Source organism: Oryctolagus cuniculus, chromosome 16 (genome assembly GCF_051225735.1).
Source record: "Oryctolagus cuniculus isolate XC-2025 breed Fujian yellow rabbit chromosome 16, ASM5122573v1, whole genome shotgun sequence".
Taxonomy (NCBI): Eukaryota; Metazoa; Chordata; class Mammalia; order Lagomorpha; family Leporidae; genus Oryctolagus; species Oryctolagus cuniculus.
Window position 1 is genome coordinate 38,230,999 of NC_142882.1, and position 12,926 is coordinate 38,243,924.

Below are 12,926 nucleotides of genomic sequence, written 5' to 3' on the forward strand. Positions count from 1 at the left end.
CTCTCTGTAACTCTGCCTCTCAAAAAGTATATATATATATGTATATATATATATATATATATACTTATATATATAATTTTAAAAAGAACATCCTGGGGAAGGGGAAAATATGATTGCCAGATTTACCAAATAATTGTTCACATGTCCAGTTTTAAAGAAAAGTTTATAAGACATGTAAAGAAGTAAGAAAGTATGGGCTACTCAAAGGAAATAAAATAAAGCAACAAACTGTAAAGAAAAAGTCCCAGTGAGAGATATATGAGACAAATGTCTTGAACCATGTTAAAGGTGTTCAAAGAGCTAAAGGAATATGTATAGAGTCAATAAAATTTTATAGAAACAAAATTAAATTATCTGGCTGGCGCCACGGCACACTAGGCTAATCCTCCACCTTGCGGCGCCAGCACACCGGGTTCTAGTCCCGGTTGGGGCGCCACATTCTGTCCTGGTTGCCCCTCTTCCAGGCCAGCTCTCTGCTGTGGCCCGGGAGTGCAGTGAAGGATGGCCCAAGTCCTTGGGCCCCGCACCCCATGGGAGACCAGGAGAAGCACCTGGCTCCTGCCTTCGGATCAGTGCGGTGGGCCGGCCACAGCGCACCGGCCGCGGCGGCCATTGGAGGGTGAACCAACAGCAAAGGAAGACCTTTCTCTCTGTCTCTCTTTCTCACTGTCCCCTCTGCCTGTCAAAAAAAAAATTTTAAAAATTAAATTATCAACAAATATACAGAAAACATACAAAGAACTATATAAAGAATCCTGGAACTGAAAAGTATAATATAATGAAAAAATTTACTAGACACACAAAGATAGATTTGGAAAAGCAGATAAGTGAACAAGTGAACTTGAAGACAATTAATGGAAATTATTAGTCTGGGGAAAAGACAGACATTGAATATTAGTGAATAGCATTTGTGTGACATCATCCAGTGCATTAATCCATCCAGCTAATTAGGCATTTTTGAAATCTTAGAGAAAAAGAGCAGGAGAAAGGTAGTGAGATATTCAAATAATTAATGACTGAAGGAGCTGGCCATGTGGTTAGCCTCAGTTAAAGCATCCCATATGAGTATCAATTTGAGGCCTATCTGCTCCACTTCCAATCCAGCTCCCTGCTAACATGTCTGGGAAAGCAGCAGAGAATGGCCCAAGTGTTTGGGCCACTGCAGGAACACTAGAGACTCAGGTGAAGCTCGTAGCTGCTGGCTTTGGCCTGGCCCAACTGTCTCTATGGTGGCCTTTGTGGAGTGAACCAACAGATGGAAGATCTTGCTCGCACATGCTCTCTCTCTCTCTCTCTCTCTCTCCCCTCTCACGCCCTCTCTGTAACTTTGCCTTTCAAATAAATAAATATTTCAAAAAATTGACTACAGTACATTTTATTTTTAAAAATAAACACCTAAGAAGCTTAAAAATCTCAAAGTAACACAAATCCAAAGAGAACAACACCAAGATACATTATAATGCAACTTTCAATAGAGAAAGTAAAAGAAAGTCTTAAAAGTAGCAAGAGAGAAGCACTCTGTTATGTATAGGGGTGCTTCACAAAGATCACAGAACAATGGACTTCAAAGATAATCTTGGTGCAAAAATGTTTTGAAAGCCAAGCATAATTTTTTTCATTGTGAAGTTTATCCATGAATGTTCTGAAGACCCCTTGTATGCGTGGTGGGGGGGAGGTTCAGAATGTTTTCACCCAGATAAGTTAATCTGCTAATTTTATTTCATGAACTTTCTAAAGTTCCCTCACACAAAATGCTACTGTTTGATTATTTGATTGGTTCCCATAAAAGTTCATGTTGAAGTTCAGTCCTTAATGTAAAGGTGTTGAGGTAGAATATTTAATTGCTAATTAGGTCATGGATTCATAAGAGTTCCAAACTCCACTGGAGATGAATGTCTTTCCTTTGGGAGTACATTATTTACTGTGAGTGCAGGCTGTTTTAAAATACTCTTGCATTGTGGCCTATCTGAATGTACTGCACTGCTGTAATACAGGGCACAGCATGAGGTTCTCACCAGGAGCCAAGCAGTTGGTGCCATGCTCTCAGACTTTCAGAACCCTCGGCTAGAATAAACCTCTACCTCTTTTCTTTATAAATTACCCAGTGTCCAGATTTTCTGCTATATCAGCAGAAAGTAGATTAAGACATGTAGACTCTCAGGAAGATTAGCAGCAGATTTCTCATCAGAAAATATGCAGGTAGGAAGATAGTGTGCCGATGTACTCAGAGTGCTAAAAGAAAAGGAAATCTGTCATCCAAGAAGCCTACATCCAGCAACACTGTCCTTCATCAGTAAAGAAACTAACATTCCCAGAGAAGCCAAAGAGGAAGAACAGTATTATTATTAGATGTGTCCTGCAAGACATTCTCAACACAGCCCTGTGTGTGGCTGTTCACGTTTGGAGGCGGGGAAGCGAATGCCATCAGGACCACCAAAGTACCTGACCTCTCCTAAACTAGCAGAGGGGGTGCCAAGGCCTGCTAGGGGCTCGGCCTGTGGGAAGGTGCAGCGGGGCACATCCCCGCACACACACCTGTCCGCAGGTCCACACGCTGAGTGAGAGCACACCAGGCTGGTAAGCAGGCCTACGCTAGGCGCTACCAGGAATCCTTGTCCGCAAAGCTACGTGGGCACCTCCCAGCCAAATCAGCTTCTCTGATAGCCTGGGTCCCCGATTTCCCTTGGGAACACACGGGTAGGGGCATGGCTAGAAGGTGTCTTACCTCCCTGGGATTCGAGTCCACACATTTCTTAATGCTGTCACCTTTTCGCAGAGTTGTGGCGTTTTCAAACCCTGGAGAGCATCCAGCTCTCCCGTCAGCTGCAGCGGAGCCCGTCAGATGCCCAGATCTCAGTCCAGGCCCCGGACCACTTCCCCAACCCCCGTGCCCTCTGCCCTGTCCTGCCTCCAACTCAGCCCCCGCTGGCGTCGAGACGCGGGTGGGAGGCTCCTTCCAACAGCCACGCCTCTCAAGGGACTGGAAGGTACCCTGAGAAACAACGCAGGAGACTCATCCATGTCCTGCATGCCTTTTTTTTTTTTTTTTTTTTTTTTTTTAATTAAGGCTTTCTTCCTTTCCTTTCTCCATTTAATGGAAAGCATGGCCACAATGGCTCCTAGGTTTTTTATGCACGTGGCTGCCCTGCGGCTTGCCACCACCCACGGAGCCGCTCATGCCTGGAGGGAACTCAGGGCCAACTCCAGGCCCTGGGGTTAGGGCAGGTGCAGAGTCCCGGGGTCAAAGTCAGTGAAGCCACGCTACTGTGCCCAGAGGGCAGAAGGACGCCCGCGTGACCTACTAGTTGCGCCTCCACCTCGCCCACGGACCAGACGCCCAGGGCCGGCCCGGGTAGCAAACCATTCTGCCCCATCCCTGGGCCCGGACATTGCACCCGGGGCGCCCGCCTCGCAGCTCCCCAACCTCTTCCCGCACCAGCTTCTGGGCGTCCCATGAGAACTCCTTTCCATGGCTCGCGGTTTCTGCCGCCGCCTTTGCCAGCAATGCCTGGCAGGGTTCTTGAGGCGACCCGGAGGCCAAGGAAGCCCCGGTATCTGGTTCCCGGGCCACTGTCCTCCCACGTCCCCTCTGTGCCCCTCGTTCCTGGATCTCATCCCGGACTCGCACCCTCCTCCCGGGTCAGCCCTGAGCACTCCGCTGACCCTTCATTAGCAGGGCCTCTCGGCACTTCGGGCGCGCCTGCCCTGCGCTCTATAACCATGACCCGCACTGGGACCCTCTCTGGCCCCAGGTACCCTAGTCTCCTTCTCCGCCCGCCGCGCACACGGCCGCCCCAGCCCAGCCGCCTCACAACTGCCGAGCAGGGGACATCGAGGCTTGGCCAACCAGGAACCAGGCGGCCACCCAGAGTTTCAGGATTCGGCTTCCTGGCCATGACCGGCGGATAAGGGTCCTCACAGAGGGCACAGCGCAGCGCGGTGCTGGGCAGCAGCGCCCCCGCCGCTGGTAGAGAAGTCAGCGAGGCGGCTTCTTCCCATGCTTTCCTCAACCACTAGTCGGCGAGGAGGTGAGCAGGCAATGGTTGTCCTCGCGTTCATGGAGCCTGCAGTGTCAGCCCCTGTCAGGGGCGGGGCTCTGTGCTCCCTGGCGGGAAGGTGCAGTGTAGGACTTCCTCTGCTCTAGCCTTGGCCGGGACCACTGGGCTCAGGCCTGGGAGGGAGAGGAGCCCCGCGCCTGAGGGGAGCAGGACCCTGCCCTGGAGGGTGGCAAGGGCTGTGCTCTAGGGGAACAGGGCCAGGCTCTGGAGGGGGAAGAGGGGAGCGGGGGTGGGGGCGCTGGCCCTGGAGGGCGAGGAGGGGAGCAGGGCTGGGCTCTTGAGGGCCAGAAGGGGAGTTGGGCCCAGCCCTGGAGGGTGGCAAGGCCCTTGCCTGAGGAGAGCTAAGCCTGCCCTTGGAGGGCAAGGAGGCGAACAGGACCGGGCCCCAGGGGAGCAGGCCAGGCTCTGGAGGGCAAGGAGCTGAGCAGGGGCCAGGCACTGGAGGGCTGCACTTGAGGGGAGCAGGGATCAGACCCTGGAGGGCTAGGAGGGAAGCAGGGCCTGGCCCTGAAAGGCTAGGAGGGGCATGAGGCCCAGCCCTGCAGAGTGGCAAGGGCTGTCTGGAGGGGAGCCTGGCTGGGCTCTGGAGGGCAAGGAGGGAAGCAGGAGCAAGACCCTGGAGGGTGGGGAAGGCCACACCTGAGGGGAGCGGGGCCTGACCCTGGAGGGTGAGGAGGGGAGCCGGGGGCAGGGGGCACTGGAGGATCAGGAGGGGAGCAGGGCTGGGCTCTAATGGCAAGGACAGGAGCAGGGCCCGGGCCTGGATGGCGAGGAGGGGAGCAGGACCAGCCCTGGAGGGCAAGGAGGAAGCAGGGCCTGGCTCTTGAGAGCAAGGAGGGGAGCTGGGCCAGCCCAAGGGGAGTAGGGCTCAGGCCCTGGAGGCTGAGGAGGGGAGCTGGGGAGGGGGTGCCATGGAGCGTGAAGAGGGGAGCTAGGCCCAGCATGGAGGGTGGTGAGGGCTACGCCCAAGGGTGCAGGCCTGGGCTCTGGAGGGCTAGGAGGGGAGCTGGGGCCAGGCCCTGGAGGGTGGCAAGGGCTGTGCCCTATGCGAGCAGGGCAGGGCTCTGGAGGGCAAGGAGGGGAGCAGGGACCTGGCCCTGGAGCGTTGCCAGGTCCACACCTGAGGGTTAGCAGGGCCCGGCCCTGGGGGGTGAGGAGGGGAGCGGGGCCTGGCCTTGGAGGGCAGTGAGGCCTGCACCTGAGGGGAGAGGGGCTGGCCCTGGAGGGTGGCCAGGGCCCTGCTTGAGGGGAGTGTGGCCCAGCCCTGGAGGGCAAGGAGGGGAGCAGGGCCTGGCATTGGAGGGCAAGAAATGTAGCATGGCCAGGCCCTGGAGGATGAGGAGGGGAGGGGAGCCTGGCCCCTGAGAGCAGAGAGACCCAGGTCTCAGGAGATCAGGGCCCAGTCCTGGAGCAGGGCCCAGTCCCCAGCTAGGGGAGCAGGGTTCAGGCCTTGGAGGGCAAGGAGGGGAGCAGGTCCTGGCATTGGAGAGCAGCGAGGCCTTTGCCTTAGGAGAGCAGAGCCTGGCCCTGGAGGATGGAGAGGGGAGCAGGGCTGGCCCTGGAGGTTGAGGAGGGGAGCAGCGCCAAGCCCTGGAGGGTGGCCAAGGTCCTGCCTGAGGGGAGCGTGGCCTAGCCCTGGAGGGCAAGGAAGGGGGCAGGCCGCCTCTTGAAGGTGGCCAGGGCCGCCCATGAAGAGAGCAGGGCCTGGCTTTGTAGGGCGAGGAGGGGTGTTGGCCTGGCCCTGGAATGCGAGGAGGAGAGTGAGGCAGGCCCTGGAGGGCCAGGATGAGAGCTTGTCCTGCCCTGGAGGGCGAGGAGGGGAGCGGGCCCAGACCTGGAGGGTGATGAGGGGAACAGGGCTGGGCCCTGGAGGGATGCCAGGGCCACGTCTGAGGTGAGCAGGGCCTGCCCCTGGAAGGTGGTCAGGGCTGCACCTGAGAGGAGTGGGTCCAGTTTCTGGAGAGTGGAAAGGGCTGCTCCCTAGGGGAGTGGGGCCGCCTCTGGATTGCAAGGAGGAGAGGAATGGCCTGTCCCTGGGAGGTGACCAGGGCCCTGCCTGAGGGAGGCAGGGCCCCGCCCTAGAGGTCAAGGATGGGAGCTGGCCCTGGCTGTAGAGGGCAAAGAGGGGAGCAGGGCCTGGCATTGGAGGATGGAGAGGGGAGCAGGGTGGGGCCCTGGAGGGTGGCCAGGGCCCTGCCTGAGGGGAGCAGGTGCTGGCTCTGGAGGGCAAAGTGGAGAGGGCATGGTCCTGGAAGGCAAGGAGGGGAGTGGGGCCAGCCCTGGAAGTTGAGGAGGGGAGCAGGGCCGGGCCCTGGAGGGTGGCCAGGGCCACACCTGTGGGGAGCTTGGCCGGGTTCTGCAGGGTGGCAAGGGCTGCACCCTAGGGCAGTTGGGCTGCCTCTGGAGTGCAACGAGGGGAGGAGGGGCTCGTTCCTGGAGGGTGGCAAGGGCCCTGCCTGAGGAGAGCAAGGCCCGGCCCTGGAGGTCAAGGAGGGTAGTGGGGCCTGGCCCTGGAGGGTGAGGAGGGGAGTAGGGGCCCAGCCCTGGTGGGTGGGGAGGGCCACACCTGAGCAGAGTGGGGCCTAGCTCTGTAGGGCAAGGAGGGGAGTGGGGCCCTGCCCTGGAACCTGGCGAGGGCAGTGCCCTAGGGGAGCAGGGCCATGCCAAGGAGGTGTGGAGGGGAGCAGGGTTCAGATCTGGAGGGTAGTGATGGCCACACCTGAGGGGAGCAGGGCCTGGCACTGGAGGACCAGGAGGGGAGTGGGGGCGGTCCTGGAGGGTGTGGAGGGGAACAAGGCCATAGTGTCTTATTTGACCTTGACTTTAGGTAAGGGTGATCTCACCATAGGAGATGAGAATTATTACTTTCTATTTCAATTTCTTTTTTCAGGTATTTATAATTGTTTTAATTAGCAAAAATATGGTCAAATATCCACATTCTTCTCTCACATTTGTATAAGAATTGAGTTTAACTATCTATTCATTGATAGATTGACTAAAAGTGTACTGACACCCTTTCTGGAGTGTCTGGTATTGTGTCTTAAGAATCAGGTAGAATTTATCAGTGAAGCTGTTTGGCTGAATATGCATGTTATTTCAAATGTCTTGTATTTCTTAAATTTTTACACTAGAATGTGTTTATACTAATTGCAAATATATCAATGAGGGTCCCCAGGGCAACACCTGAGGGGAGCAGTTCCTGGCCCTGGAGGGCAGGGAACGGAGCAGGGCCGGCCCTTGAAGGTGGCCAGGGCAGCACCTGTGGGGAGCAGAGCCTGGCTCTAGAGAGGGAAGAGGGGAGTGGGCCTGGCCCTGGAGTGCAAGGAGCCAAGTGGGGCCAGCCCTGCAGGGTGAGGAGGGCCGCAGGGCCTGGCCCTGGAGGGCAGCGAGGCCTGTGCCTCAGGAGAGCAGGGATGGTCCTGGAGGGTAAGGAGGGGAGCAAGGCCAGCCCTGGTGGGGGGGAGGGAGTGGGGGCCAGGCCCTGTAGGTGCCTAGGGCCTCACCTGAAGGGAGCAGTTCTTGGCTCTGGAGGTCAAGAAGTAAAATGCCGGCCCTGGAGGGCAAAGAGGGGAGCAGGGCCTGGCCCTGGAGAGTAGCCAGCACCATGCCTGAGGTGAGCAGGGCCTAGCTCTGGAGGGTGAGGAGGGGAGCAGGCCTGGTCCTGGCATGTGAGGAGCAGAGTGGGACCACCCCTGGAGGGTGAGGAGGGGAGCAGTGCCTGGCCCTGGAGGGCAGGGAACGGAGCAGTGCAGGCCATTGAAGGTGGCCAGGGCAGTGCCTGTGGAGAGTAGAGCCTGGATCTGGAGGGCAAGGAGGGGAGCAGGCCTGGCCCTGGAAAGTGAGCAGGGCCTGGCATTGGGGGATGGAGAGGGGAGCAGGGTGGGCCCTGGAGGGCAAGGAGGGGAGCGTGGCCTGGCACTGGAGGGTAGCCAGCAATGCGCCTGAGGGGAGCAGGGGCTGGCTCTGGAGGGCAAAGAAGGCAGCAGGCTGGTTCTTGGAGTACAAGGAGGGGAGCAGGGCCTGGCCCTGGAGGGCAGGAAATGGAGCAGGGCCAGCCCTTGTGTGGCCAGGGCTGTGTGTGGCATGTGGCGAGCCGAGCCTGGCTCATGAGGGCGAGGAGGGGAGTGGGCCTAGCCCTGGAGGGTGAGGAAGGGAGTGGGCCTGGCCCTGGAGTTCAAGGAGCAGAGCAGGGCCAGCCCGGGGGGTGAGAGGGTAGCAGGCCCTGGCCCTGGAGGATGGAGAGGGTAGACGGGTGGGCCCTGGAAGGTTAGGTGGGCGCAGGGCCAGCCCTGGAGCATGGCAAGGGCTGCACCTAAGGGGAGCAGGGCCTGGCTCTGCAGGGCAAGGAGAGGAGTGGGTCTGGCCCTGGAGAGTGAGGAGGGGAGCAGTGCTTGGTCCCAGAGGGCAAGGAGGGCAGCAGGGTGAGGCCTGGTGGGTGAGGAGGGGAGCAGGGCCGGCCCTGGAGGTTGAGCAAGGCCTGGCATTGGAATATGAGATGGGAGCAGGGCTGGCTCTAGAGGGTAAGGAGGGGGCAGGGCCTGGCCCTGGAGAGCAAGGAAAGGGGCGGGGCAAGCATCTGAGAGTGCCCAGGGCCATGCCTGATGGGAGCAGGGCCTGGCTCTAGCAGGGAAGGTTAAGTATTCCTATTATTATTGAATAAATATTTATTATATTGCTAGGTAGTGGGCCTGGTACTTTATATTAATAACACAATGTTGTATCACTTAATACCCAGAACAATCCAGGCAGTCATTGAAATCACAGGAGGTAGGTGCCTCCCCTACACCAATCTTCCAGTTGTTAAACAGTGGCAACACATCAGAGTCATTTCCTTTATGGAGGGGATATCCTAGTGGGGATGGAGCTCCAGGTGTAAAAGCAGAATAGGGCCAAATCCTTGAAACCCTGCTGCCTACGTGGGAGACCCAGATGAAGCTCCTGGCCCTTGACTTTGGCCTGGTTCAGCCCTGGTTGTTGTGGCTATTTGGGGAGTGAACCAGTGAATGGAAGACCTCTTTCCATGCACCTCACCCTGACACTGTCTTTTTTATTTTTATTTTGACATTGTCTTTCAATAAATAAAGTAAATCATTTTTTTTTTCCCAACACACGTGCTGACCGCCGCCCCAGAACGTTGGGTCGCAGCCCAGGGTAGGGAGCCGAGGAGCGGAGAGCCGCCCGCTGGCGCCACAGCCCCGGGGACGCGCGGGACGGACCACGCGCGCCCCCGCCAAGCCCCGGCCGACAAGGCAGCACGGAGAGTGACACGGAAGGCGCGCGCACACACGGGCGCGCGCGCCGGCCCCCAACACAAACGAGCGACGGACCGGACCGCCAGCCCGGCCCTGCGGGACCCTCCCCCAACACGGAGCGGGAGGCGCGGGCCGTGGCCCTTAGGGCCGGAAGAGCAGCGCCCCGGTTCCCACCGCGGGGACCGGCAGACCCACCCGCACAACTACGCTCCCCCGACAGAAGCGGAAAGCGGGGCGCACGGGTGGGACACGCCACCCAACGCACTCAGCACCGGAGGGACGGCGGCCGCGGGATAAGGGTACCCCGGTCAGAAGGCACGCCCCTCTCGGATCGCTAGAGAAGGCGTTCCTCACCGAAGGTGGGCCACTCCCCACCCCAACCGCCCCCGCCGGGCCGGCAGGAGGCAACCACGGGAGCGCCCCCCAGACCGATCGCGCGAGGGGTCTGCGGTATAGGCAAGAAACGGCCCCTCGAGCACCCGCGGCCAGGGCCAGCGCAGGCTGCGCTCGTTACCAATCCCGTTCCCACAGCCCCTGGGCGCCCGCGCTCCTCAGGCCCCGGAAGCGCACGGGTACGCGACAAACGGGGAGCAGGACCGGACCACACCGCGACCGATCTACACACCCGGCACACACCACCCCGGCGGGGCGGTGGCAAGCGCGCAGGCATGCGCCCGCCAAGCCAATTCCCCACCCACGTGGAGACGGCACGACACCGGCAGCCTCCCTCCAGCGAAGCGAGGCACCCATGGGTCTCCCCTTCTCTTACCGCCTCGACCCCCCCAAGACTCCCAAGGGGCACGTGCAGCAGCAACACCCGGAAGAGGGCGCTGGGGGACAGGAGTAACGCCACCGCTGGGCTTCAGGCACCTGAGGCAGGACCTGGACCGCTCCTGGGGCCCCGCACGGGCTCGCGTGGAGGCAGGGCGACGGCGAGCGATGCCCCGCCACGTCACAGGACCCCGACCCCCCGCCATCGCCACGAGGCAGAAGGCGGGAGTGCGGAGGTCGGGCCGGTTTCCGCACCCCTGCCGCCCACACACCACCCACAGGTGGGGAAAGCAGAACGAGGGGCCTGCAGGCCAGGAGAAGCTCGGCAACCTTGGCCATGAACGGCCGTCCCTCATCTGGAGAGGCTTAAGTCCGGCCCAGGAGAGCGCCACAGCACCACATCGATCGTTCAGGTAAATCATTATTTTATTAATTACTTTTTTTTTAAAGAAATACACTCATTAATCTTTACAGAAATCTTCTCAAGCCAATGTTTAGTTATGTTCCTTTGCTTTGTGCCTTAGACGCTTTCACATCCCAGGTTATATTGATATATCTGGCTTCACCTTTCTTTCTAGAAATGTATTCCTTGAAAACTATCACTGTGTTGAATAACTTATAGGATTTTTTTATTTGAGAGAGAGAGAGAGAGAGAGAGAGAGAGAGAGAGAGAGAGACTAATTTACTTCCTAAACGCCTACAATGCCTAGGAGCAGGTGGGCCAGGCCAAAGCCAGGAGCCACTATTTAGATCTGGGTCTCTGACATAGGGGCAGGGGGAACGCAGCTCCTTGAACCATCACCTGCTGCCTTCCTTGGTCCTCATTAGCAGAAGACTCATAGTGAGAGTGGAGCCAGGATTTGAACCCAGGTACTCCAGTGTGGAACATAGGTAGCTTCACTGGCATCTAACCACTGTGCCACACTCCTGCTTTGCGTTTGGGGTTCTTAATGGTGCCTATTCCAATATGAAGGGCTCTGGACTAGATCATAATTGTCAAAACTGAATTAGTAGGAACAGGTCAGATTCTGGATATATTTTGAATCTAATGACCAGAGGGTTTGTGGACATTTGAGATGTGGATTGTACAAGAGGAAATTCACAAAATCTCCAAAAAAATTTTGGGCTCAGCAAATTCCTGAGTCATGTCATTTACTCAGAAGGAAGATACAGGAGCCAGTGCTGTGATGCAGTGTGTTAAAGCTCCAGCCTGCATCCCATATGGGTGCTGGTTTGAGCTGGTTCCAATCCAGCTCCCTGCTAATGCACCTGGGAAAGCAACAGAAGGGGACTCAGGTCCTTGGGCCCCTGCACTCACGTGGGAGACCTGGAAGAAGCTCTGGCTCCTGGATTCAGATCAGTACAGCTCAGGCCATTGTGGCTATTTGGGGAGTGAACCAGCCGATGGACGACCTCTCTCTTTCTCTCTCTCTCTTTCTGTAACTTTGTCTTTCAAATAAAAAACAAATCTTAAAATTCAAAAGAAGACACAGATTACTGAGCATACTGAGGGATGAGGAGGGAAGCTGACTTTCTTGTTTAATTCCCCTATTTTGAAATCAACATTTTATTTTATTCAGAATAGTTTTACATTACAAAACAAAACCATGAGGTGGTGCAGAGTTCTACACGCCACACCCAGCTTTCCATATTATTAACATCTTATATTAGTATATTTAATGTCATTAGTCATTAGTGAACCACACTCAGCTTCCCCTCTTGTTTCTCTTAATCTGAACTCACTATCCCTCCCACTGCCACCAGCCTGCAGTAATCAGCATTCTGAGTGCAGATGGAGGGTTTTTTGTTTTTTCTTGAGCTTCACATCTAAGGGAGAAATGCAGTTATTATCCTCCTGTTACAGAGAAGAAAACGTGGGCTCAAATAATCAACAGGCCACAAAGCTAATACATTTCAGTGCTTGTTTTCTTTTCTTAAAGTTTGATTTATTCATTCAAAAGGAAGAGCAATAGGAAGGGTGGTGGGGAGAGAGATCCCCCATCTGCTGGTCACTCCCCATGTATCAGCCACAGCCAGGGCTGGTATAGGCCTAAGCCAGGAGCCAGGAATTCCTTCCATGTCTCCCACGAGGGTTGCAGAGGCCCAAACACGTGGACCTTATCTGCTCCCTCCCAGAACACACTGACAGGAAGCTAAATTGGAAGTGGAGTAGCTGGCACTCCTAGTGGAACTCTGCTATGGGGTGCAGTCACCCCAAGTGGTGAATTCACTGCTATGCCACCATGCCTGTCCCACATGTACATTTTCAGTCCAGGTTTAGTGTGACTGGAAGATGCAGACTGTAAAAGAAAGGGCAGGCTCTGTTTCCCGTGATGCTGTGGTGCTGAGTATACCAGAGGGCCATGCAGAGGACCAGATGAACCACAGTGGAGACTCACAACCGGCCTCAGGAATCTGGCCATCCTCAACAGTCAGGCCTCCTTGCTTTGTTCCAATTTTAAAACATGAGAGTTATCTCTCTTCACTATTAGAACATTTGGACTGAGATTGGTTATCGTGGTTGTATAATTTGGGGAAACTTTCTACTTCAAGGGGTAGGAAAACAACAAACAACAGGTATTCATTTCTGTAAAATTATAGGAGCTGGAACTCTAAGATCAAAATGTCTGCAGAATTGATGTCTTCCAAGGCCTCACTCGTTGTCAGAGTGGTGTGGTCAATGTGTTTTCCCCCTGTGTGTGTCTGCGTCCTGATCTTGTAGTTGGACAAAGGATACTAGCAGTGAGTGCTGTGGTCAGCAGGTTAGACCACCTTTTTGAAGCCTGTGTGCCAGGAATGCTGGCTGGAGTGCTAGCTACTCTGCTTCTGATCCAGCTCCCTGCAA

At 56.2% G+C, this 12,926-nt stretch overlaps 1 protein-coding gene across 1 annotated transcript in view; it reads left to right on the forward strand.

The window, feature by feature from the left end:
* The first annotated feature begins 7,602 nt into the window (after positions 1 to 7,602).
* LOC149121680 (uncharacterized) overlaps positions 7,603 to 12,926 on the forward strand; it is a 29,418-nt gene continuing 24,094 nt past the window's right edge. The window contains exons 1-3 of the mRNA XM_089315608.1: positions 7,603 to 7,671; positions 9,214 to 9,609; positions 9,767 to 10,494. Of these exons, the coding sequence (XP_089171734.1) occupies positions 7,603 to 7,671; positions 9,214 to 9,609; positions 9,767 to 10,494 (1,193 nt within the window). The remainder of the gene's footprint in view (positions 7,672 to 9,213; positions 9,610 to 9,766; positions 10,495 to 12,926) is intronic.